The sequence below is a fragment of the Podarcis melisellensis genome (assembly GCF_964234715.1).
Source record: "Podarcis melisellensis genome assembly, chromosome: 10".
NCBI lineage: Eukaryota > Metazoa > Chordata > Lepidosauria > Squamata > Lacertidae > Podarcis > Podarcis melisellensis.
Genome location: NC_138542.1, coordinates 54,153,510 through 54,180,707, shown reverse-complemented (window position 1 = coordinate 54,180,707; position 27,198 = coordinate 54,153,510). Strand labels below are relative to the sequence as shown.

At 45.4% G+C, this 27,198-nt stretch overlaps 1 protein-coding gene across 3 annotated transcripts in view; it reads right to left on the bottom strand.

The window, feature by feature from the left end:
• The window catches only part of LOC309379251 (uncharacterized protein), a 29,109-nt gene extending 1,917 nt beyond the window's left edge, over positions 1-27,192 (bottom strand). Inside the window, exons 1-19 of one of the 3 annotated variants that reach the window (XM_081928258.1) lie at positions 26,981-27,192; positions 25,106-25,250; positions 23,201-23,402; positions 22,077-22,216; positions 20,207-20,321; positions 18,286-18,460; positions 17,385-17,496; positions 16,010-16,116; positions 14,663-14,789; positions 13,584-13,704; positions 13,111-13,196; positions 12,764-12,894; positions 11,165-11,224; positions 8,594-8,660; positions 7,712-7,806; positions 5,896-6,024; positions 3,945-4,059; positions 2,715-2,852; positions 436-602 (exon numbers count right to left, since the gene is read on the bottom strand). In XM_081928258.1, the coding sequence (XP_081784384.1) occupies positions 436-602; positions 2,715-2,852; positions 3,945-4,059; positions 5,896-6,024; positions 7,712-7,806; positions 8,594-8,660; positions 11,165-11,224; positions 12,764-12,894; positions 13,111-13,196; positions 13,584-13,704; positions 14,663-14,789; positions 16,010-16,116; positions 17,385-17,496; positions 18,286-18,460; positions 20,207-20,321; positions 22,077-22,161 (1,830 nt within the window). In that variant the 5' untranslated portion in view covers positions 22,162-22,216; positions 23,201-23,402; positions 25,106-25,250; positions 26,981-27,192. Of the gene's footprint in view, positions 1-435; positions 603-2,714; positions 2,853-3,944; positions 4,060-5,895; positions 6,025-7,711; positions 7,807-8,593; positions 8,661-11,164; positions 11,225-12,763; positions 12,895-13,110; positions 13,197-13,583; positions 13,705-14,662; positions 14,790-16,009; positions 16,117-17,384; positions 17,497-18,285; positions 18,461-20,206; positions 20,322-22,076; positions 22,217-23,200; positions 23,403-25,105; positions 25,251-26,980 lie in introns of those variants that run through there. The other 2 variants (XM_081928260.1, XM_081928259.1) reach the window with 2 other exon arrangements.
• Between the last annotated feature and the right edge of the window lie 6 nt (positions 27,193-27,198).

The window sequence follows — 27,198 nt, the reverse complement described above, 5'->3', positions numbered from 1 at the left end:
TTGTTCATTTTGCCGATCATAAATCCCTGAATATTTTACATATACTAAACCATTCAGTACTCCATTATTACATCGCATCAAAACTTATTTACACTGCTGAATTTATCTTAATGCTGCCAACGCTTTCAAGTGTACACAATTTCCCCCCCATATATTCAATAAACATTTTCCAATCATCTCTAAACGTATGTTCTTCTTGTTCTCTTATTCTGTATATTAAATCTGCAAGCTAAACATCAGCTTAAGTTGCCACAATATCCCTAGATTTTTAATGCTTAACTGTCAAAGATTTCCTCCCAAGGAACTCTGGGAAATTGTGCTTGATGTAGAATTTTGCGTCAGACTTCCCTGCCTGTCAAGCACCTTTTACCTGTAGCTCACGCCTCCTGCCTTCACTGTTTTTATCCCTTCAAGTTTGCTGCCTCGTGCTCCTACCTTGTTGAAAGTTCCAGGGCGAAGAGAGAGCCTCCCATCCATGTTCCGGCTACAAACCAGGACACCATGTTGGCCAAGTGTCACAACTACGCAATGCAACTCTCCCAGTAAGGGCCGGGCCAGGGTCAGAGAGGTTTTGACAGCATCTTCCAATGTAGATGGCATATCTTTAAGAATGAAGGAAAATTACTCACAGAGCATCAGTGCCACCCATAGGCTTGGGACCCCTAGAGTCATCTAGTCCTGCAGTGCAGGAATCCTGCCCATAGCTATCCCTGGCTGGGCTCGAATCACCAACCTCCTGGTTAACAGCCAGACGCACTGAGCCATTGTGTCACAGAGTGTTGCTGTAAACAGCTTTGATATATTTTACGGAATGGCGGCAAACAAGTATTTTTATACATAAAATTGTCGCCGTTGTCTTGTCATTCTGGGCTACAGGTGGGGAACCTTTTTCCTAGGTAATAATAATAATAATTTATTATTTATACCCCGCCCATCTGGCTGGGCCTCCCCAGCCACTCTGGGCGGCTTCCATAGAAACAAAAAATACAGTAAAATATCACACGTTAAAAACTTCCCTGAACAGGGCTGCCTTAAGATGTCTTCTGAATGTCAGGTAGTTGTTTATCGCTTTGACATCTGCTGGAAGGGCGTTCCACAGGGTGGGCACCTCTACCGAGAAGGCCCTCTGCCTGGTTCCCTGTAGCTTTGCTTCTTGCAATGAGGGAACTGCCAGAAGGCCCTTGGTGCTGGACCTCAGCGTCCGGGCAGAACGTTGGGGGTGGAGACGCTCCTTCAGGTATACTGGACCGAGGCCGTTTAGGACTTTAAAGGTCAGCACCAACACTTTGAATTGTGCTCAGAAACGTACTGGGAGCCAATGTAGGTCTTTCAAAACCAGTGTTATATGGTCTCGGCGGCCGCCCCCAGTCACCAGTCTAGCTGCTGCATTCTGGATTAGTTGTAGTTTCCGAGTCACCTTCAAAGGTAGCCCCACGTAGAGTGCATTGCAGTAGTCCAAGCAGGAGATAACCAGAGCATGCACCACTCTGGCGAGACAGTCCGCAGGCAGACTCAGCCTACGTACCAGATGGAGCTGGTAAACAGCTGTCCTGGACACAGATTTGACCTGTGCCTCCATGGACAGCTGTGAGTCCAAAATGACTCCCAGGCTGCGCACCTGGTCCTTCAGGGGCACAGTTACCCCATTCAGGACCAGGGAATCTTCCACGCCTGCCCGCCTCCTGTCCCCCAAAAACAGTACTTCTATCTTGCCAGGATTCAACCTCAATCTGTTAGCCGCCATCCATCCTCCAACCGCCTCCAGACACTCAAACAGGTAGGGTCATGGTAGGAAAAGTCAGCTGGAAGGGACTAAGAAGAGCTTGGATTTGATATCCTGCCTTTCACTCCCTTTAAGGAGTCTCAAAGCGGCTAACATTCTCCTTTCCCCTCCTCCCCCACAACAAACACTCTGTGAGGTGAGTGGGGCTGAGAGACTTCAAAGAAGTGTGACTGGCCCAAGGTCACCCAGCAGCTGCATGTGGAGGAGCGGAGACGCGAACCCGGTTCCCCAGATTACGAGACTACCGCTCTTAACCACTACACCGCACTGGCACCACTAATGGTGGTGGTGGACAGATGGTGATCCAGTGACAGATGTGTTTGTAAGACTGCATGGTTCTACATCAATAATGGGGAACCTGTGGCCCTCCAGGTGTTAAAGGTAAAGGGACCCCTGACCATTAGGTCCAGTCATGGCCGACTCGGGTTGCGGCGCTCATCTCGCTTTACTGGCCGAGGGAGCCGGCGTACAGCTTCCGGGTTGTGTGGCCAGCATGACTAAGCTGCTTCTGGCGAACCAGAGCAGCGCATGGAAACACCGTTTACCTTCCTGCCGGAGTGATACCTATTTATCTACTTGCACTTTGACATGCTTTCGAACAGCTAGGTTGGCAGGAGCAGGGACCGAGCAATTGTAGCTCATCCCGTTGCGGGGATTCGAACAGCCAACCTTCTGATCAGCAAGCCCTAGGCTCTGTGGTTTAACCCATAGTGCTACTGGACTACAATTCCCATCATCCCCAGCCAGCATGGCCAATGATCAGGGCTGATGGCAGGTGTGGCCTGGAGCACACAGGTTCCCAACCTGGGACAAACAATACTAAGATAGTTTGGCCACAGTCTGACTCAGTATATAAAGCAAATGCAGTATATTCCTAGCTTTGATGGAGGGGACAAAAGATTCCTAGCCTCCACTCTCAACAGTGCCTCACCTGCCGAAACAGGATGTCCCAGGGTCCGGTTGATTGCTCTTAGTTCCCGTAGATTGGGAGATATGCAGGTCAGGGCTCTCCAGCTTTCTGAAAGGAATGGCTTAGAAGCCTTGTCCACATCTGTCGGCTCGTAACACACTTCAGAAAAGCATCAAATGGGGTTAGTCGATCTGACCCGACAAACGTGAATCATACGTATGCATCTGTCTAGTTTACAGACATTGCCTTTCTATTAAAATGTCCAGGGCAGTACCAATGCTATAAATCTGGTTGGCTGCTGAGAAAAGCACCAGGACACACACAAAAAACCAGCTTGGACATAGAACTTTAAAGTCCAGACCCGTGCCTAGAAACACAGCACAAAAGGACGCCTGGATGAGCCCTCCACTGACATTTACAGATGTCACTATTCAAATACAATGGTTCATATTCACTTGAGATTTCATCACATTGCATTCTTAAAATGTTGATTTACTGTACAAGAGCTAAATGCAAATAATATATATATATATTTATATATATCATTGTCATCAAGATTCTATTTATATGCCACCCTCTCTCAGAACAAAGGGCGTTGAGTGTTATAGTTTAATAGTTTTTCTATGGTTTGGAAATAAGCAGCAAAATAAGCCAGAGTGAGATGATGCTGGGAGCATTCCCTTACTAGGAGAAGGTGGAAAGGGATGTAGCTCAGTGATAGAGCAGCTGCTTTGCATGCAGCAGGTCTCAGGTAATTGTTAGAATTCCTGCTCCATGATTGCAGTCATGGGATTTTTGTCTATCACAAGATGGTATATGTTTTGACTCCACAGAGTGGGAAGTGATGGAGACAGGATGTTTCTGTTACTGTGTTCTATGAAGTGGGACTATTGCCCTTTGTTCTTTTTCTCTTTGCTGTCTGATGCTAGAGAGAGAGGGAGCCATGTTGCAGTGCTCCATGTGTGTTTATATGTAAATAAACGATTGACCAGGAGGGAGAGAACATGCCAGTTGGGCATGTGTCTCTGCCAGGGTCCTACTCGAGTGTAGGCCAAGCTCCTGACAGTAATATCCACAATGTTGCCACACAGGGCTGAGAGAGGCCCCTGCTTGAAACTCGAGAGCCACTGCCAGTCAGTGTGGACAATACTGAGGTAGATAGACAAAAGGTCTGACTCTCTGTAAGGCCGCTTCCTATGCTCTGCTAACACATTGCATTTTAGGCTGTGCTTTGTGAGTGTCCCTTCTTACCTGCTAGGTGATGTTCCCTGGCAATCTGACAGACATACTGAATAGTGGACACGGGCACATTCCCATCAATGCACACGAGTGGAGCCGAGCAGAGTGTCTCCTTGAACGTGGACACCTGAAGGAAATTGCATGAGAGACAGAGACAATATTGGCAATTGGAAAATCATGTTTATTCCAGGAATGAGATGTTCCTCTTTTCCTAAAGTAAAAGAAGGAAATTCTGTGGCTGGGCATATTCCGCTTGGCCAGGATCTTCTGGTTGCTCCCAATGACATCACTTTGCTGCAGATCCACCATCAGCAACAGACCCAGGTCCCTTGCAGAAGCATGCAGCTCCAAGTGCACCACACTCAAAGGAAAGTGAGTCCCACAAGTGAGTGCTGCCACGACTCAGCTTCAAATTCTGGTGGGATGGGTGGGACCAGCTGCTGAATCATCTCCATAGCTTTAGTCCTGGTCTCAGAACCCTGATGTCATTCTTGAACTCTACAGCTGTGCCTTAAGATGATCTGTACCTGTAGCCTGAGTTATGCCACTGTAAGCCTTGAAAAAAAGCTTACTTACTTACTCACTCACACACACGTAAGAAGCTTTGGGACTGGAGCTAGGACAAAAATGAACTTTTTGTGGATAGGAAAGTGATGGGGAAACACTATAAAAATGTGGGATGGTGATGAGACGGCATATAGCCAACCTGCGAACACATCTGGGGGTCTCCAAGGTCTAGGCCAGGCTTCCTCAACCTTGGCCCTCCAGATGTTTTTGGCCTACAACTCCCATGATCCCTAGCTAGCAGGACCAGTGGTCAGGGATGATATGAACTGTAGTCTCAAAACATCTGGAGGGCCGAGGCTGAGGAAGCCTGGTCTAGGCAGATGCCTTCCCCACTGAAACCAATGGGGCTTAGTTCTCAACAAACATGAACAGGATCCAGCAAATCCAAGGCATTCACATTATTTTAAAACAAGCAGTAGAAGCATATGGTTACTTAGAAGTAAGGCCTGCTGGTTTCAGTGGGATATACCCCTTGGTAAGTAGGCATAGGATTGCAGTCCCAACCCTGCTATATGAGTTAAGTCGTGTAGGCTTTTCTAACGTTTTGCCCAGCATCCTAGTCAGGGGTAGGAAACCTCTGATCATACAGAGGTTGCTGGACTGCCATTCCTATCATCCCTGGCCACACTGGCTCAGGCTGATGGGATTTGTAGTCCAGCAGGCTCCCCACTCCTGCTCCAGCAGCCTCTTGCATTCAATGAAGGCGACATTGCAATCAGCATCCATCAACAGGTAGAAGCCGGCAGAAATTCTGAGGCGCTTTTGTTGCTGTGTTATTCTGAGGGAATCCAAGGGAATCATATATCGTTTAATAGCTGTGCCTCCTTTTTTCCTTCCTTTAATAATGAAATGGGGATCGGAAAAAGGTGGAGAGAGGGTGGGAACAATGACCACTTTTTTCTTTCCAGGAGCTAAGCTCCAGTCTTTTAAGGGTCTTGTTGATAAGTGGATTACTGGTAGGCATTCATACCTTCTTAACCAAACAGTATCAGCTGTTAAGTGCAGACTTGAGTTTTTTCCTCCAACAAGCTTTTTTTTATTAATGGGGGAAAGGGTGGGGTTGCACCTGAATCACTCCTAATCACCCCTTCCATTAAGTGTCCCAAAAATACGCCTCAGCCACCAAGGAGGCTGTGTTTAGCTGCGTTTCTACAGCTCGGCACGTCCTAAAAACACAGAGTCTGGAAGGAGTTGTGGGTGGAGGCGGCAGTGGCAGAAAGGTGGCTTTCAGCACTCCATCACAGTGCCGCCTTCCAGAATTACCCAGTTCTGGATTTCCCCTTTGTTTCCCTCCTAGGTACCCTGAGAAAATATCCTCTGCCCCTTAGGAAAGCAGAGGGCACCATAAGCAGAAAAGAGGCACTGAGATTTCACACTGTATGCAGAAGGGTCTTACGTATTGTTCTGTGATCTGCTGGTGGATGTCCATGTCTCCCAAGCCCAGGGAGAGCTCTCCGCTGCCTGTGAACACGGAACAATAGGTGGCTGTGCTGTGCCCTTCCAGTCGCAAGACACCTCTCATGTCCTTAAGGTAAGGGCAGAAAGACAAATTTAGTGTTCTGTTCTCTGCAGCTCATTCAGAGCAAAATGCACTGGTGCCTGCCCAGCTAGTGAATGTGCTTCCTTATCTGCATGATGAATCTGGCCTCCAGTTCAAGGAGACCTGGAATAACACCACGAAGCAAATGTTAATCCAGGAAGCGTCACATAGGAGCAGACTGCGACAGGTAGGCACATCCCAGATGCACCTGGGTCTCACTGATATCCCTGGCCCTGGAGCATGCAGGCCTCTCAACTTTTCCCAGCTCATTCCTGCTGCCTTCTAAATCTGCTGCCTCGATTCCACATTCTCTTTAGCTTAAAAGAGGGGCGATGAATCATTCTAGGCCAGAGAGCCGCATCCCTTCTGGACATCCTTCTGAGGGTGACATTCCAGTGGTGGGTGGAGACTGACACACCAATGGGGAGAAAAAGGCATGTAAAATTTACACCTTTGGTACAGTGGGCTGCTTTCTATATACACACCCCTCTTGATCCTCTGTCCAGACAAGGAAGAGCCATTATCAGACTTCAAAGACACATTCCAGCCAACCCTTGCTTACTCAGGGCTCTGACTTGGAGCGAGGCAGATGTAGTCTGGGGAGAGTTTGGAGGGTCAGGTGGATCTGAGATTCCCCTCCTCTAACTTCCCTGCTATGGAAAGGCTGTAGCTCAGTGGCAGAGCATCTGATTTGCCTGCAGAAGGTCCCTGCTTCATTCCCTGGCATCTCCAGTTTTTTGTTTTTTGTTTTTTAATTATTATTATTATTATTATTATTATTATTATTATTATTATTATCATCATCATCATCATAATGGAGAGCCAGTGTGGTGTAGTGGTTAAGAGCGGTAGTCTCGTAATCTGGGGAACCGGGTTCGCGTCTCCGCTCCTCCACATGCAGCTGCTGGGTGACCATGGGCCATACACACTTCTCTGAAGTCTCTCAGCCCCACTCACCTCACAGAGTGTTTGTTGTGGGGGAGGAAGGGTAAGGAGAATGTTAGCCGCTTTGAGACTCCTTAAAGGGAGTGAAAGGCGGGATATCAAATCCAAACTCTTCTTCTTCATCATCATCATCATCATCACCCCGCCCATCTGGCTGAGTTTCCCCAGCCACTCTGGGTGGCTCCCAATCGAGTGTTAAAAACAATACAAAACTTCCCTAAACAGGGCTGCCTTCAGATGTCTTTTAAAAATAAGATAGCTGCTTATTGCCTTGACATCTGATGGGAGGGCGTTCCACAGGGCGGGCGCCACCACCAAGAAGGCCCTCTGTCTGGCTGCCTGTAACTTTACTTCTCACAATGAGGGAACCGATAGAAGGCCCTCGGTGCTGGATCTCAGTGTCCGGGCTGAACGATGGGGGTGGCGACGCTCCTTCAGGTATACAGGACCAAGGCAATACTAAGCAGCACAGAGTGGCTATGGAAATCCAGCCAGATGGGTGGGGTATAATTAATAACATTCTTATTATTATTATATATGGACCTCACCTCTGACTAGTTATGAGGCAGCTTCCTGTGTCCCTAAAATGAAGAGCTCCCACAAGGAATCTCATAGTAAGCAGAGAGTGGGTCCCTGGGACTGGAATGATGAAATGTTGTGATCTGCAGTATGAAAAACAGCCACCCTGCTATGGATTAGTTTAGAATAACCATAAGCTGTGAGCTACCATATGCTTGCAGTAGCGTAGGACGGACTCTGAATGCTCATCCTTCCCCATGACAGAGATAAAGAACGGGGTCTTCCCAAGACGACTTAAGCAATCTGAAAATGGAAGAGAAATGGAACAAAGCTGGATTATCTGCCAACAAGCCTAGAATCTGAAAGTCAAGGTAGAAGCATTCTGGGGTCATCTGTCAGTGAAATATCTACTGCACTCTTTTTAATTTATATAGGAAAGTGCCTTTTACCAGGCTAAACTATCCATCTAGCTCAGGATCAATAATCTGTCTTTTGAACAGCTAGGAAATACCTGAGAGATGCCCTTTCCCCACTCCTTACTGAGGATGATGAAATCTAGGTCTGCATGTGAGGAGAGGGTGCAGTTTGAGAGGGAGACTAAGAGAGACGTAACACTCTCAGACTCATTATGTTCTGGCAGGATTCAAGCCCATACTGACAGATTCAAGTTGCACAAATGTTGTTGGTTGGGAGGTCTTGCGCAACAAATCCACATCCCCAAAAGATTGGACCTTTTGCAATAAAGAACACATTGTCTAATCTCCCTGCAAACAAATGAGGACGAATGTTCAATAAACAGGTCATGTCGAAATGCCAGAAGAGAGTGTTTTGGGGTGCCGGCTGTCTCCCTAGAGATCTGGGAGCAATGGACTGTTCCCACATTAGATCTCCAACTATGCTCAACCTGTCTATTTGTAAATAAAAAGCAAATATGAAAAGCACCAAACAAGCCCATCCAATGACCTCCTTCCCAACAAACCTGGGGAGAGCTGAGACCCTGGAACTTTCTAGCTCAATGATGTGGGGGCTGAGCATAGCAATATGCTGGACCCAGTATCTCCCTGCAGAGAGCAAATTTAGAATGAATTACCTGCTAGATTTCTCCCCACACCACCAAACGACTGTCTCACTATTGATGGATTTGTCTGTCCTCCACCCTGCAAATGCAGAAAAATCAACAGAACAGGGCAAAAATGAGATATGCCTTGATTTTCTCAGATGGTACCATAATGCTACTGATGTCAACACTGGCTCAAGTTAAACCCAAGTTCTCCAGAGACTATTCCATTTTATGTGATCTCATGGGACTGGAACACAGGAAGCTGCCAAGTTTAGACTATTGATCCATCTAGTTAGCATTGTCTACTCTGACTGGCAGCAGCTCTTAAGGATTTCGGAAAGGAGCTTTTTCCAGCCCGATAAGAAGAGCCTCAAAACTTCTGCATGCAAGGCAGGTGCTCTGACAATCACCTATGTTCCTTCCCCATCCAAAATGAGCTAGGCTACAGCCATTCCTTACACTAAACTTATTTCTGTCATCTGCTGAGGTTCCCATATTTCTTCTAGAAATGGAAAATCTATAAAATCCAATTGTCTACTAGGCCAACATTCATCATGGTTTGTACTTTTTTTCTTCTCTGTCTCCAAGGATTAAGAAGTGTTTTCTTAGTTAATTGTTAATTAAACAACCATCACACTCTTCCATTTCTGTCTTCATCCACTTGTCAGCTAATCAGAAAGGTGGCCAGACATTTGGCTAGGGAACTCTGCTGACTTTTACCAAAGAGGTGTGTCGCATCACTTGGCATCAAATGTTCCACTAGATGACATAGGGTGAACAGCTCTATTTATCAGCTTTAAACCCTCTTCTTTTTCCGCACTCCGCAGAGTTTTCATCACTTATTATGGAACGTTTTTATTTCTCTTAGCTCATGGGTCCATGTGTACAATAATGACAACCATCATTTTTATCATAGCAACACCTGTGACCCATAAGAAGTGGCTGGGAGGCAAGTTGTACCACGCCTAGGCACCATAAGGCAGTGTTAAGCTGCTGCTGCTGCTACCTGCCTATGGAAGAATGCTCCATTCTTTTCTCCTGTAGGGCGCTGGCATCTCTGGCAGCAGGAAACAAGTAGCTTACTCTCTTCACCACTGTGGTAAATTGCCAGACAAACTACTGCATTACAGTGACACTGCTACATGTGGCCAAAGGGTGGTATTGCAGCTTAGCACAAATCAGGTGGGGAAAAGGGACCAATAGGCTTTTGCCTGATCCTGTAAACCTTTTGTTTCTGAACCAGTTTCTCAGTCTAATCCAGCCTTCACCAATCTGGTGCCCTCCAGATGTTTTGGACTACAATTCCCATCAGTCCTCACCAACATGGCCATGTAGTCCAAAACATCTGGAGGGCACCAGATTGGTGAAGGCTAATCTAAGCAACGTTTCATTCAAGTACATATTCCCAAATACCAACTTATTAGGCATGTGTTCCAAAACTGCTGGTTTTACTTACCGTATTTTTCGCCCTATAGGACGCACTTTTTCCCCTCCAAAAATGAAGGGGAAATGTGTGTGTGTCCTATGGGGCGAATGCAGGCTTTCGCTGAAGCCCGGAGAGCGAGAGGGGTAGGTGTGCACCGACCCCTCTCGCTCTTCAGGCTTCGCGGACCACTCCGCAAGCCACGGGAGCCTGGCGCTGGGAGTTTGCAGAGAGTTGCCTGCATGCTGAAGCCTGGGCGCGCTGAGCTCAGCACGTCCAAGCTTCACGGACCTCTCCGCAAGCAGCGGGAGCCGGCGCTGGGCTCCCACGGCTTGCAGAGAGCTGCCTGTTTGGGGGCTGGGGTCGGGGGAAGCTCGGGCTTCCCCTGCCCCAGCCCCACGCCTGGGGAAAAAAATTTCCCCCCCTTTATTTCCCCCCAAAAAAACTAGGTGCGCCTTATGGGACGGTGCGTCCTGTAGGGCGAAAAATACAGTATATTTCAATAAATCTTAGATCTACCTTTCTAAAGCTATTTTTTAATGGTATGCTTCTTATGGATATTTCATATTGTCTTATGTAAACCACTTCGAGGTTTTTGTTGATTAGGTGGGTTATAAATCTTGTTAAATAAATGAATTATTGACCTGCTCTCGTGGGGCGGGCAGACATACCTGGAAAAAGTAGTGAGCTAGGGCTTTTCTATTGCACCCTGAAGACTGCTTTCCCCCACCTTCATTTCTCTGATGACACAGCCTTCACATCAACATCATCAACATCTGTATAAATCAGGCATAGGCAAACTCAGCCCTCCAGATGTTTTGGGACTACAACTCCCATCATCCCTAGCTAACAGGACCAGTGGTCAGGGATGATGGGAATTGTAGTCTCAAAACATCTGGAGGGCCGAGTTTGCCTATGCCTGGTATAAATCCTCAGATGGCCCATTTCTATCTGCCCAGATCAGCCCATTTCTAACCACCTATATACCTGTTTGCTTGCCTAACACCTTTTAGGCTCGGTTACCTGCCTGGGTAGTACCTGCCTGCCTCCAGACTGCCAGCCCTTATACTTCCTAATAGTCTGGAAAGATGACATGTGAGCTCCTTGCATCCGATGAGCTTTACGGCAACAGGTTAAGGTAAGGAAAATGCAGCTTAAATATTGCTAGGTGCAATTACCACTATTGTTGCATCTCTTGCCTTGGCTATGAAATCGACGTTGATGCCACCAATGACCACCTGAAAGGAAAACAAGAGGTGGGTGGGTGGGTGAGAGGAAGAAAGCCATCAGCAGAGCTTTCTTCCAGAGCCCTACTTCCAGGACATGCCCACAAAGCCAAGGCTGAGGAACCTGCAACTGTCCAGACATCGTTGAACACCAGCTTCCATCAAATCTGACCTTTGGCCATGGGGATTGGTCCCTAGGGGTGCTGGGGTCTAGCACCATCTGGAGGGCCACAGTCTCCCCAGCCCTGCTCAAAGCAGAAGACAACCACAGTTTTTGCAGTGCCACCGAGGCAGCAGAAACCAAGGAGGGTTATTGAGTCCTTGGTGGGCTAATAATGATCAACACTTGGCTTGGTGGATCAGAAGTTGCAGAGAAGCTGATCCAGATACGCCCCTCATATTAATGAAAGCTTGGTGTGCAGTTATCAGACAAGAGAAGGAGGAGGCATGTTTCAAGCAATGCTTGAAAGTAGTAAATTCACAGCAAGGACAGGCAATGTGGTGGCATCTGTTGTATATATTGTGGACTACAGCTTTCATCAGCCTCAGCCAACATGACCAATGGTAAAGGTTGGTAGGAGTTGTAGTCCATAACATGGGGGCACCTTGTTATCTATATGTGCCTCACATTACGTTGCCTTTTCAAAGTCTTCCATAGGCCACCTTGAGAGGGTTCCCTGAAAGGCAGTGGGAGCAAATAAATCAACTTTGTCCGCAGAAGAATGGTCAGTGCTTTTCAACCAAAAGGTTTTCCTTAGGAGCAGTAAAACAAAGTACATATTGAAAAAAGTAAATAAATGCAAAGCCCCAATGCAAATTGTAAATAAACAACCTCCAGAGAGAAAGTACAAAATGATTGTCAAATTGCATTTTTAAAAACTCACTGTCCAACAATCATGCAACATTAAACAGCTGATAAACAACTCAACATGTTTGCTGGAGGTTATGTTTGAGTATCCATTTTAAAAAGGATGTGTTAGTTTGTGTTAGTGCCCCTGTGGATGGACTGTGGTTGAAAATGCATTCCTACCAAAATAAGTTACTGCTTTTAAAAGCACTTCCTTGAGGCATGCCTCCTTGCTCTTCTTGTTCGATGACCGCAACATTTGCATTTCCAAGCAAGCATCATTGTGACAAAAGAGACATTCTGTTTTCATGCACGATTGGTGTACAAACATTATAAACTGGCATCAGTGAGGAGTTTGACTAGATGACTTTTAAGATCTCTTCATTTCAGCTCCACATTTGTGACTTTTTGTGTTGTTTTACCTACACTGAGATTATCTCCATTTGAGAAAAAATATTTTGCAGGGAAGCACTGCTAGTCTTAGAGAAGGCAAAAGTGGTGGCTGACCTAAAGACCCTCATTTAACATAGTCTAACCACCAGGTAAGCTTTGTGCAAAGAAATCTGGATGAATGCTCAATCATCACATTGCCTGGAGGAACCCGAGGCCAAGACCACAAGGCTAAGGCGATGTGCAAATGAGCTGCAGCAGCCAAGCTGTTTCTCTCTGAGAGAGTGGCAACCCTTACGGATCAGGCCACTCACCGGTCTTGGTACAGGAGATACATTTTCATTTTGAGCCAAGTCGTCTCCCCAGCCCTGGGCTCTTTGGATCTTGTTCAGGGCCACAGCTATGCGGCTGCCCACCTTGGCGTTGTTCTTGATCAAGGCAATATCTGATGATGGGGAAGGGTATGATGAAAGGAAAATAAAAGCAGAAGAACCCAAGAACTAAAAGAAAAGTAGGTGTAAAAAATTGGTGCAAAGATCCCCCTCTATTTTAATTTCTCAGAATGCTGTCACTTGCGCTGGGGCAGTGTAAGATTCCCAGAAAGTATGGAGAACATGGAAAAAAATTATGCAATTGGATTTTGATACTGGATAAAGGATACTGGATCTAAGTGACTCCCCACTAGATAACTTGTTTAGCTTCTGCAGCAAGAAGGGTGTAAGCTCCTTTCCTGTAATCCCTTTTTCCCTGCAAATGTAAGAAGAGCAATCTGGATGAGAACCAGTAATTTTATATTTGTATATGAGAAGAGCACAAATTAATCATCTTTCTATCCATAAAAAGTGGAAAACACATCAGGTGGCCCTATCTATGCTACAAACTTAATAAATATATGCATTGGTTATCCAAGGTGAGCTCAGCTCAGGCTTTTAGGTGGAGGGACTTGATTGGAGAAAACCTGCCCCTAGAGGGCACCCACTGGCTGGAGCTTGGGTGTCAGAGGCTGCAGGGATCTGTGGACAACTGCCCGTCCCACTCTGGCTGGTGCTCTGGCAGGGCTATGGGAGACAAACAAAACAAACCCAGAACATTTGTGTTATCAAAAGTTATGGGATTTCAGCAGCAGCAGCTTACCGAGCCTCTCTCAAAGCCTGCTGGATTGCTTCTTCAATAAGCTGTCCTGAAGCAGCTTGATCTTCAGGGCAGGGCACTGCAATCAGCACTCCACTGCCCAACTGCAAATTCATGGACCTGGCTGAGGAAGAAAGGACATTAACTGTGTTTCTCTGCTGAATAACTCTATCAACAGGTGACAAAGGTGGCATCACAAATTTCATCGCTTATAGATGTATATACATGTGCTTGCAATTTGTTTCTTCATCCCAGTAGACTCTGGTGTCAACTGCTTTGCACCCAACAAAGTTTAATGCAGCCGTCACTAACTTGCTGCCGTCCAGACGTCTAGACTACAACTCCCATCAGCCCCAGTGAGTGCATAGATCCTTGGGGGCAGCCACCCTTTTTTTCTGTACAATGTCCCTGGAAACGGGTGGCACGTTATGACATTCAGTCACTTCCTGGACCATTCTGAAAGAGATTTTACCAGCGTAGCATCCTGCTACTTAGCAGCTCCAAGTCACAACAGAATGTTTAAAAGAGAAATAATTATAAGTAATAATTATTTCGCTTACGTTACATTCCAATCCACGCGCAGAGCCAAGACAGTGAAACAGGCATATTCACTCTAAAGAGCAGGTTGAAACATGGTGGCCACCCACCATTAACTTCAGTAGGTCCAGGCAGTGCTTTTTTTCTGGAAGAAGAGGTGCAGGAACCCCCACCATTTTTGGACAGACAACCCTAAGTTGCTGAGCTTCTTTCAGCAGAAAAAAAGCCCTGGGTTTGGGTGGGCTCTTGTCACTTGGGGTGTGAAAGGTTCCCAGGGCTGCTGCCCCTGCCAAGCCTCAACACCAGCCCTGCTGTTAAGAACAGGGTACTGAAAACAAGAGAAGATATCCAAGGATGGAAAGGAGCACATGGGACAGATTTGTCCTGATCCCATGCGCATTTCTTCAAAAGTAAACCCAACTACAATGGGCTTTGTTCCCCACTATGTGGGCAATGAGCTGCCACCTCAGGGAAACTGAGAAGCTCATTGGTTGAAACTCAAACACTCCATTCTCAAAAAGCGCTTTGTTCCATGGACAGCTCACCAATCAGCTGTGCGGCATCCTCCTCGTTCTGCACATGATATGGGGCCTGGAAGCCACTCTGATGGCAGAAGAAGGCTGGGAACTCTCTGGAGTCTCCAAAGGTGGCCACACAGACACCTTGAGTCTCCTGCAGAGGTGAAGAGCGGGGGCAAAATGAAAATACTATACGTGGTATGAAAGCAAAAGCCATCTTTGCTGGGTTCTGGACCAAATCACTTACCACTCTACTGAATCAAATGACATCTCCATGATTCCAGGTCAGACCATTGGTTCAGCTAGCTCTTCACTGTCTGCTGCAATGGGCAGGTGTCTTTCTTAGATTGACTAGCTAGCTAAGGGCCCTGCTGCCTGGAGATGTCAGGACTTAGGGACTTTTGCACCCATGACACAAGCTGTATCACTGAGGTACAGCCCTCACCAAGCAGGGAACCCTTAGCACTCTCACACAAAAGGATAAAATACATCCCCTTTCCTCCAGCTCCATGGACTTGATAGAATCTGATCTCATGAACTAGATACAAATCTCTTTCTTGTTTTGTCTTTGAACTGTGTCTACAACCTCAAAATATATACATTTTAATTGCTATAATCTCTATAATGCATGTGGGCTGCCTGTGGCTCATGGATGTATTCATTGCAGCCCACTGTGGGTGCACAAGCCACCCAACTACTTTTAAAATAAAATAGGTAAGAATGTTTTCTGTGTTAGAAACTTAAGCCAGTTTCAAATCAATTTGATAAATACTTTGGTTGCATAGAAACATTCATAAAAACAGATAATTTGCCTCCTTCATCTGTCAGGTTCAGTTTCTCCTTTTCCCAATGTTAAGTTCAGTTTTCCACATTTCCACATAAGTTTGCACTTTTTAAAGTTCTCATGAAAGTTACCAAGCATTTTAGTGCAAATTACATTCACATGCAATTTTGCCTAATATAGAATTTTTTGCAAAGCAATGTTCCCTAACATTTTTGTAGATTATTTTCACTAGCATATGCATACTTTGCCCCAGTATATGCTTTTTTGTACACAATACTTGGCCAGAGAACCGCATTGCAAAATTCAGAGAAGTGAAAATTCTGAAAGCTGGTTATGTTTTGGTTTGCATATCGCTTTGGAAAGTATAAATTACGGGGGCTTGCCTTTAAATGTGAACTTTATCAAATTCTCCACTATCCCTACTTCAGAATATCAGAGTTCTGAGCAGGACAGCCATGACAGTACAACTATCCATTGAAATATGGGAGTAAATTCTACTTGAAGCTGGAACAACAGAACTGAGAAAGGCCAGATTAACCAGCCTTCTGTCTCTTGTTCCTTCCCTCTGCACTGCATTTGTGGCTCCTTACCAGATATTCCAATGTCCTGCCAATATCCAGTATAGACTTCACACCTGCGGAAATCACAGCAACTGGAGTACGGCCTAATTCTGTCAGGTCCGCACTCACATCCAAAGCTGAAAAGGACAGGAAGAAAAGACTGAAAAGACAGTGGCCCTGCTAAATTTCATAGCCACCAAAATGGGCAAACTGGTGGGGGTGGGAACCATCATAATTCTGTATTAAAGTAACATATGAAGTTGCCTTATAATGAGTCAGACCATTGGCTCATCTTGCCAGTACCATCCACTCTAATTGGCTGTGGCTTTCTACGGTCTGAGGGTCAAACAAGATGCAACTTCAGCAGAAGAATCCAAGAGTGGTGCATTCCATGTTGCCTCCAGAGGTGAAACAGGAAAGTGCCACCCTGCCCTTTCGCCGCCACCGTCCCTGCTGAAGCCTCCCTTACCTGGGTTGTTTGGCAGCATCCACAAAACGGCAGTGGCGAGATCTCATGGACCAAATGAAAATTCATGAGATTTTGTGGTATTTCGGTGAGATCTCGGCACTGCTGCTTCTCCATCAGAGGGGTGGGGTGGGGTGGACAGCATGCCTGCAGAGGCACTGCCTCGTGGGCTTCTGCTGCCTGAGGCAGCTGCCTCAGCCCACCTCATGAGTTGGCCGGCCCTGGATTAATCTTATACATGGCTACTCCAAAATAAGTCGTGTTGGTTTCAGTGAAGTGTACCCAGTGCTTTTTTCTGGGGCGACGCAGGGGTACACACACCCCTAAACATTTTGTGAATCTTTGTTCTTTTGTCCATTTACTGTATTTCTTTTTCCCAGTCTGAACTATAAAATGGTGATTTTCTTGAGTCAAAATGAGAGTGCCCCTAACCATTTTTAAAGGAAAAAAGCACTACTGAGTGTACCCCATGGCAAGTGTGTATAGGATTGTAGCCCTAAACGAGTGAATGCATTTAGCCCGATGTGTTTTGAAATAGCAACTGCAAGTGTGTGGGGTGGATCAGATTTGAGACTGTATTTGACTTAGGGGGGGTGTCCTGGTTCTCACCTCTAGAACAGAGAGGAAGCAGGGTAGGGAGGGAAGAATGTGGAGAAACACCATTAACTCAGATGTAGCCCATGTGGTGCCCTGCAGATGCTGCTGGACTATAACTCCCATCATCTTTGTAGGCTGATCTTATGGGAATTAGCATGCAAAAGTATCTGAAAGGCCCCAAGTTTCCCGTTCCTAGAGGAGATCCATAAAATGGTATGTGGTTATAGGCCTAGAATTCACATATATATATTCATATAAATAGCATTTAGCATTTAATCTTTGGTTATAAAATTAAAACAGCATTTGGAATTTAATTTCTAGTTATAAAATTAATTCTCTTACTCTTCTCTCCTCCGCGGTGAACCCCTCCAATTCCTCCCGTCACAAATACAGGGATCTTTGCTTTGTGTGCCACGATCATGGTTCCAGCCACAGTTGTACCACCAGACAAGCCCTGTGTGGAACAGCCAGTCATAATCGAGATTGCACAAGACCCTCAGCAAGGAGTGCTTAGATTCCAAGCCTCTCACATCGTTCCACCACTGGGCAAAATACAGCAATGTAAGCCAACCTGGGTGGCTCGAAAAAGGAGACTAGGCAAATTGATGGAGACAAGGCAATCCATGGCTACTAGTCATAAGAAATGTAAACTACAGAGGTGGTGAATCTGGACCTAATTAAGCTTACTAGGTTACCCCATTTGGCCCGCAAGTAACTGCTTTGGTCACCCTGCATGATGACCTCTGCTGGGAGAGATTCAGGGGAAATACGTCTGTTAATTCTCCTTGACCTCTCAGCAGCTTTCAATATAGTGGTGCCTAGGGTTAAGAACTTAATTCATTCTGGAGGTCTGTTCCTAAGCTAAAACTGTTCTTAACTTGAGGTACCACTTTAGCTAATGGGGCCTCCTGCTGCCGCTGCGCCGCCACCGCACGATTTCTGTTCTCATCCTGAAGCGAAGTACTTAACTCGAGGTACTATTTCTGGTTTAGTGGCGTCTGTAACCTGAAGTGTCTGTAACCTGAGTTACCACTGTACTATCAAGCACTGTATCCTTCTGGAGTGGCTGTCTGAGTTTGGGGTAGGCGGCACTGCTTTGCAGTGGTTCCAGTCCTACTGATCCGGCAGGCTCTTCTCATGTTCTTATGTTATGTTCAGAGATTATGTGTGCTCTATAGAGATTTGAACCACGGGAACATAAAAGAAATCAAACCACCACCACCCCGAGAATTTAGTCCAATACCTGACTGAGAACGTAGGGAAGATCTCTCCGAGACACCTTTATTGCATTTTTGCTCTTGGCCAAAGTCTCAAGCTGTTCATTCTGGAGGCCCACATGGATGCGACCGCTTAAAATGCCAATAGTTGCTGGCACAGACCCATTTGCTCTTATTATTTCTTCTACCTCTCTGGCCATGCTGGTGCATTGCGAGCAACGCAAAAGAAAAATAGGCAAAATAAGTTGCCATGGTATTAAAAACTGTACTCCATCACCCAATCCCTCACCACACCCTCATTTACATTTCATTTCCTTCCCCTGTGGCTACATAATCAGATGCCTAACAAATCTTGGGTTAGTTTTGATGGCAATGAGGTTCTTGGGTATCCATTTATGGCCAGATTGCCAGCACAGGGATAAATCAGATATGGGGAACCCTTGGCCTTTCAGGTGTTGTTGGGAATACAGTTTCCATCACCTCTGACCATTCTGCAATGCTGGCTGAGGCTGATGGGAGTTGGAGTCCAACAACATCTAGAGTGCCAAAGGTTCCCCAATCCCTGCTCAAAAATGTAGGTGGCAATTTGGGACCCCCACTGTCCTAATAGCCCTGCCTTTAGCCAACATAAAACCTATTCTCTAGTATGTCAAGGTTATTGACCTGTGCTATTTTTCTAGAAAAAGAGGTGCCGGAACTCACCATGACCCCCTCCCCTGTTCTCTTATGATGGCAATGGAGCCCACCTGAGAGGGGCCAGGACTGAGTTCTGGTGAGCTCCGGCTGAAAAAAATGTCCTGGTTTTATCTATTCTGAATGGCAATCTACATAGAGATAAATCATTTGGTGTATCCTTCCTCAGATTCTACACATTCCCTGATGCGCTGCTTTTCTAATTGCAATGAACTTTTTCCACCCAGAGGAGTGTTCAAGCATGCAATTCCCTCACTTGCAATCTGCAGTGGTACCTTATTCCTAAAGAGACTGTGCCATCTGTTCATTTGCTGTGCAAAGACAGCCCCAGATAGGATTATCAAGCTTCACTACCATCAAAAATGTATGGATAGGAATACGAAACAGGCTTAAGTGGATCCTACCCTGCATGTATATGTTTATTACTGGGTGACTGCAACTTCAGGCAATAGCTAGAAATTTTGAAGCAGCCACCAAAGGTCAAATGTAATTGACAGAGCTGTAATTTTTCCTGATGACCTCAGCATTGCTACGGGGTGGCCGGGGGGGGGGGGAGGGTTCTTGTGGAGCCAGTGTGGTGTAGTGGTTAAGAGCGGTAGTCTTGTAATCTAGGGAACCGGGTTCGCGTCTCCGTTCCTCCACATGCAGCTGCTGGGTGACCTTGGGCTAGTCACACTTCTTTGAAGTCTCTCAGCCCCACTCACCTCACAGAGTGTTTGTTGTGGGGGAGGAAGGGAAAGGAGAATGTTAGCTGCTTTGAGACTCCTGAAGGGGAGTGAAAGGCGGGCTATCAAATCCAAACTACTACTCTTCTTCTTCTTCTTCTTCTTCTTCTTCTTCTTCTTCTTCTGGTGGGTCCCATATTTTCTGCCACTTCCATTTTCTTAAAATTTCCCCCCAAAAGCCACTCACCCAGTGGCTGGGTACAATGCAAAATGCATTACTGGTGAAGACCCCTGCCACTCAGCCACCACCTCAACTTCCCAGGGCTGTCTACATAAATTAGCATATGCAAATTCTATGTAGATTTGTGTCAGGGGCCTCTGCCCCCGAGTCCTTTAAATACCTAGCAATGCCCCTGACCTGGTGACCCCAGAAATAGTCCTTTTCAATGAAGGCAGTTCATGAGTTCAGTTTAGCTGCAGATCAACAAGCAATGAGATGTCAGGAGAGGTGTGTGAATGTGTGCATCAGTCTCTGGCCTAGTCCAGCTTGCAGCTTTTGCTGTGCAAGAAAATTATAGTCTCTGCCTACCTCAGATTCTGGGGATATGGCATGCCGTGTGTAATGATGGTGCTCTCCAAGGCAACGACAGGCCTCCTGCTGTCCAGGGCCTCCCTCACCCAAGGATGGATGCAGAAGTCGCTGCCTAGAACAAAATATAAACACTGTCGACATCTAATGGGAAAGTGTGACAATCAGGGCAGGACTCTGGGGCAGGAGTCCAGGGCCTCAAAGAGCAGAAGGGCTCCAAACACAGCAGGGCTTTGCTTGCATTTTGAAATGTAAGTGAAGGGACACATAATAATAATAATAATAATAATAATAATAATAATAATAATAATAATAATAATAATAATTTATTATTTATACCCCGCCCATCTGGCTGGGCCTCCCCAGCCACTCTGGGCGGCTTCCATAAAAACCAAAAATACAGTAAAATATCACACGTTAAAAACTTCCCTGAACAGGGCTGCCATTTAAAGAGGGAGCCCCTGTAAGGCCATTAAGGGTGCAGTCCAAACTCTGGTGAACAGCAGCTGGGCTTAAGGGAATGTGGGAACCACTGCCACATCTGTAGCCCCCACTGCTTGCGCCGTCCAAAACAGAAGGCAAGATGGGGGAGGAGTGGGAAATTTTGTACTTTTGATGCACCTGCTCAAGGCTGCCATAGCAGAAAACTGGATTGGGGCCATTGCTACAACATGCCAATAGCTTGGGATCCAGTGGGTCCTTGGCTAGCTGAGATCCACCCTCTGCCCTCCTCCCACTCCTGAAATGCCCCATATGGGGGGGACACATGTGCCAGCTACTACCTGTGGAAAACTTCAGTGGCAGCTACTGCCAATGTGTTGTTTTTGTCAGGAGTTCAGCCTACACTCGAGTAGGACCCTGGCAGAGACACATGCCCGACTGGCATGTTGCCTCCCTCCTGGTCGATCGTTCGGGAGCTTCATAAGCTTTCTTCAGCTCAAACATCACAGCAACTGATGCCAACAGACATCGGCACACTTAGGGATCTGTAGAGTCTTCGCAGCTTTGCATAACAGACCTCAGCAACTCAGCATTTTGGCTAATCTACTTTATTTACATATAAACACACACAGAGTACTGCAACATGGTTCCCTCTCTTTAGCATCAGACAGCAAAGAGAAAAATAACAAAGGACAATAGTCCCACTTGACGGAACACAGTGACACAAACATCCTGTCTCCATCACTTCCCACTCTGTGGAGTCAAAACGTATACCGTCATGTGAAAGACAACAATCCTATGACTACAATCATGGAGCAGGAATTCTAACAGTTTTGTGCGGGTGAAGTTGGGGCTTCTGAGGTAGCAGAGCTACTCCACTGGCAGAGCCCAGCACAGCCAAACAGAGGGGGACAGAGGGACACTGTGGTCTCATCCAAACCCCCTCCAGTGCAGTAGATTTAAAAATACCTAACTGTACAACTGTTCATGATGTGTATTCTGAACTACAAAAAGTCTGGGTTTTGAAAGCAGATTTGTTGCATTAGGACAGTCGCAGATTTTGGGCTCTCAAATTCAAGCAGCACCCTGTGCAACACTAAAAATTGGCGTATGCTTCCCCTTCTCGTGCTCCGTTCTGCAGCACTGTTGTGGTGCTCCCTGCAGTGCCGTGCTCCATGTGGCCAAACTAGTCGCACTACCCTAACACTGCCTCTGAACTAGGGTGACAGACAGCATCAATCCACTACAAATGCACAAATTAAATGCTCCGGTGTGCACTTGAATCCACCCTGCAAAATAATGGCAGTCTGAAGGAACCCTGACTGATAATGAGCTATCAGGTGATGTACATGTATGCATGAACCAGCCTTAATACTGCACACAAGGGTGGCATAAAAAAGAGAATGCAATCTCTTCGAGAAACACTCACTGTTCAAGTATCTTCTTATTTGGAGAACACGACAAGCCACAGAAGCCACACGGCCTCCCAAGGTAAAGGCAGGTTTCAAAATCATTCTTTGATTGAAGAGAAGGCCAATTCATGAAGACCAACACTGTCAAAAAGTGTGTCTGAAAGGAGCAAAGTTTGTGTCTGTTCTCAGACTTTCATTGACTTGCAAGCCGGTCCCTTCCTTATCATTTATTTAGGCATATCATCACATCATGCCCCTCAAAACTGCATAATATTCATTATAAAAGGGAAACTAAGGGAGAATGGAAATGAAACAGAGAACCTCAGATTAAACCTCAAACTTCCTTTTTCAAAGTTTTCCAGCCCAAATGGAAGCTCACGGGAAGAGCATCTGCCTGGCATGCAGAAGGTCTCTGGTCCTACCCTCAGCATCTCATAGGAGGCCTGGGAGAGGTTCCTAGCTAGAATCCTCAAGAGCTGCTGCCAGTCAGTGGTCTGACAGAGTATAAGGCAGCTTCCTACATTTCTAACTATAATAGAATTACAAAAGACACAAGCTAAATATTCAGGTAACTAGTCCAGGACCAATCACACAATTTAGTGCTCTCGGCCTTGCATTACAGGATCACTATAATTAGAGTTCCTAGAACAATTTATCCAAAATTAGAGTGATTTCTCCATTCGAGTTAAGGACTGAGTTACATGGTGAGGTTTATACTGCTCAGCTTAGTTAGCTCAGCACCAAGTATACTATTTAGGTATATCGTTTTAAAGGCATACAAATTGTTGCTGGCATTGCACACAGGAAATTTTGTGTGCTAGCCACCCTGATGTGAAATACTAAAAATTAAATATCAACTAAGTTTACCTTTCAGGCAAATGCAGTTTGGTTTCACTATGAGTCTTTTTAAAAACTGTCTACACTTTGTTGAAACTAAGCAAGAGTCACCAATGTATTTTAAAAAATTATCTTACGCTACTCTCCTGAGCAAACCCTGCATTCTTAATGATAGGAACCTCGTTTTTATTTCAGGTTTCACCCAGCTGCACCTCCGATTCTTCCCACCCTCTTAGCAATCTGGTATTTAATTAGCATTGGCCTTTGACAGCAGAAGAAGGTGGCAATGTGTCTGGTTCCTTACCTCTACGAGCACTCCTTGTTTCCACCATATGCTGGCTGAACTTTCCATATGACCAGCGCTGCAAGAAGATGAGCCTGTTGGGAATTGCAACAGACTGATCTTGGCTCCAGCTGTCCTGCATTCCAGCCATGGACTCCACGCCAAGCAAGTCCATTTATCATTAACAGGATAAAGCAGCTGGCATTCTGGAACCACTCTCTGCCTTGGGGAAAGGGAAGGCTGTTGTCAAATTGGAGAAAACATCTGTGATCTCCATGACTTTTGGTGCTTTTCCATGCTCAGCACCGTCGATTTCATGTATCTCTCTGGAGAAGTCAAAGCCAGTTTTGGATAATATTTCAGAGTTCCTATGGTGGTTTTAGGCAAGAGCACAAAACATGCAATACAGCAGGAAAATACTGGTTTTGCCATTTGCCACCCCAAAATCAGGTAAATTTGACAAAAGGGGAGGGGGTGGAATCTGAGATTAACACAGGCTGCACTCTTTGAAACTGCCATAGCTGTACTAGCTCTGATTGAAATGAGCCCCTTTCCCCTAAACATTGCTCAGCTGCTGAGCTGTTATGCAATGTTTATGAACTCCTCAGTTTTGTTTCATGAAAAAACAAACAAACTGTGCATGCCTGAGTCTCAGGGACAGATGGGGCTGTGTTGTGTTCAAGGGTCGCAATTCAGAATAGGTAGAAAGCTGTGCCATCAAAGCACTGTTCAGTTGTTAGGCTGTGTGTATGTGTTAAATGGTGAGAGTAACCTTTGAATTAACTTTTGTATGCAAATAGCGTAGATGTACTTATACGGATGTGAATGAATAAGTGTGACAGTGGGAGGAGTGGATTGACAGAAGCCATTTTACACACAATTCACATCTGCAAATGTTTGTAGGTCTCCAGTTATACTCTCCTGTTGTTATACTTCTCTTCCTAGCTGTGCAACTTTAAAAAGGTGGGGTACGTTTTAACATTAATCAGCCACGCTGGATTGCTGCCCTCCATTGTCAATACATTCTGTATTACAACAGAAAATTAAGACTCCAATGTTACAATAACAGTTCCTTGGAATGAACAAGGCCGCAGTTTGCCCAGTTTTGATTGTGATAGAGCCTAATAAGTGAAATACCAACAAATGATGACAACACATGGAGGAGCCATGGAGTGAATGATGAATCTCCTCACACATTAAGCACACCTAAACATGTAAAGGGTTACTGAAATGAACATGTATTTGAAAACATATGTAAGGATCACTCACCTGTGTTTTTTTGTTTTTCTTTTTGTTTTGTTATGCTGTTCCCCTCACCCATTACTGTGTTTCTTATACAGCAGGTCGGTGTGAGAAAGAATAAGTGGGCACAAATATATTAAAAAATGGCAACATTCAGAAACCAGGGACAGAACATTGTGGTACCCCAGGACACTCTGCAGCTGAACTGAAAGTTGCCATTTTTCAACAAAGAGACTTCAAAGAAATTACAGACTTGTGATCATTACTGCTGCAAATCTTTTATTTATTTATTTTTGCAGCTTGGCTTAGTTATTAGTATGAATTATCTGTTTACAGTGGTAGCTTGGGTTACATACGTTTCAGGTTACATATGCTTCAGGTTACAGACTCTGCTAACCCAGAAATAGTACCTCAGGTTAAGAACTTTGCTTCAGGATGAGAACAGAAATCGTGCTCTGGCAGCGTGACGGCAGCAGGAGTTCCCATTAGCTAAAGTGGTGCTTCAGGTTAAGAACAGTTTCAAGATAAGAACGGACCTCTGGAACGAATTAAGTACTTAACCCGAGGTACCACTGTATTGATGTTTTTTTAGATCTTGGGATTTTTTAAATTAGTGATGTGCATTGCCTAGAGGCTTATACAGCTTATTAAAAGAAAAATAAAACAGATAAATAAGATAAATACCACAAAAGGCTCTTCTTTCTATTTTCAATGGAAATGGGGAAGAAAAGTTACATAAATATTTCTTGAGATTCTTCTTGGAAGCTGCCCACCAAACCATTGCAAGACACTAAAAAAATCTGGTGCCAACATGATGGAATAGTGCTACCTGCAAAAGTATTAAAAATAAAACAAAACAAATAAGGACCATTACATAATCCATGTTCTAAGAATGCATTAAAACAACTTGGTTTTGCCTTATTAAACATATAACATATAATGAAAATGCATTGTGTCCTCTAAACATGCATGGCCTCTAATGGGACAATGCTTTAGGTTAATTTTCTATACTACCAGGAAGCTTATTTAATGAAAATAAAAGAACCGTTTTTACTGAAAATATGACCAAACAATGTACTGCTTACATAATCTTGACCTAGCTTTTGTTTTGTATCTGACCTCTTACTGTAAATAAGTTTGCTATAGTGGTGGTGTATATTTTATGTTTGAAAACAAAAAAGTAAAATTATATTTTTAAAATTAAAAAAAAGCAAGCAAGAATTTTACTAAGAAGTTTGAGTCTATCAATTTGGCATTAAATGTAAAATGCTTTCTTCTCCCACTATAGATGTTCAGTTGTATAGTAAAGCTAGGTTGGTTGTTTAATCTTCCATTATCACGGATGTGAATGGTGATTGTGCCTTATTCTGTGCACATTAAAACTTTACACAGAAAGACTCTGTTCCCCCAAACCTTCTCTATATAAAGGTAAAGGTAAAGGTACCCCTGCCCATAAGGGCCAGTCGTGTCCGACTCTAGGGTTGTGCGCCCATCTCACTTAAGAGGCCGGGGGCCAGCGCTGTCCGGAGACACTTCCGGGTCACGTGGCCAGCGTGACGAAGCTGCTCTGGCGAGCCAGCACCAGCGCAGCACACGGAAACGCCGTTTACCTTCCCGCTATAAAGCGGTACCTATTTATCTACTTGCACTTAGGGGTGCTTTTGAACTGCTAGGTGGGCAGGAGCTGGGACTGAAAGACGGGAGCTCACCCCGCCGCGGGGATTCGAACCGCCGACCATACGATCGGCAAGTCCTAGGCACTGAGGTTTTACCCACAGTGCCACCCGCGTCCCAAAAGCTGCTAGGTTAGCAAGAGCTGGGACCAAGCAACGGGAGCTCACCCCGTCGAGGGGATTCGAACCGCTGACCTTCCGATCGGCAAGCCCTAGGCTCGGTGGTTTAGACCACAGAGCCATCCGTGTCCCAGGTGTGGTTTAGACCACAGAGCCACCCCCTTCTCTATATACTTGCATGTAAATCAGCTTTTAACCCTGTTAACATATAATATCTCTGGTGAGAGTCCTGCATTGGTTGCTGATTTGCTACCAGGCCAAGTTCTAGGCTTGACTATTGTGAAGAAATGATGTGAAACTATGCAGCTTGCAATCTGAGCAAGGCCACAGGCGGACATGTGGAATGCCTAATGTTTATGCGACCTGATAGTTGCGAGAAGGATGGGAAGGGAGGCTGAAGATAAGCAGGAGGAGCTGCTCTCTAGGCCATGGAACAGAGTCTACTTCAAAGGAACCCTGATAGACTAGGAATGTAGCCGCTGATAAGTGTACATGAGCAATGTATGAAAACGGCAACAAAATGTAACGAAATACCTTCAAGTTCTTTGTTTGAGGATACATTGCCAGGGCAATTCTTGCCTCCATCTTTCTTGGCCATCAGATCACCCTCCCAGGTACTTTTGCATTTAGATTTGGTGTCTTTTTGTATAGTCCCACTTGGATAACACACACTGTGTTAGGATGTGAGATTTCCCACAAGACTATTACCGGTAGTATGCAAAGCCCTTTACAGTTTGGGACCAGATTACTTGCAATATCTTTTTACCCGCTGACTGCTTCAGTCTGAGGAAACAGCATTGTTACAGAATGCCACCTTTGTTCCACACTTTGGAACTCACCGTCTGTAGGTGTCAGGGAGGTGCTTTTACCATACCATTTCGGGTGCCTGCTCAAAACACCTACGTTTAGACAAGCGTATCCAGACAATGTCAACATGCATTGCAATCTGGTTTTCAGTTTAGCGCTGATTTTTAAATTTCTTTT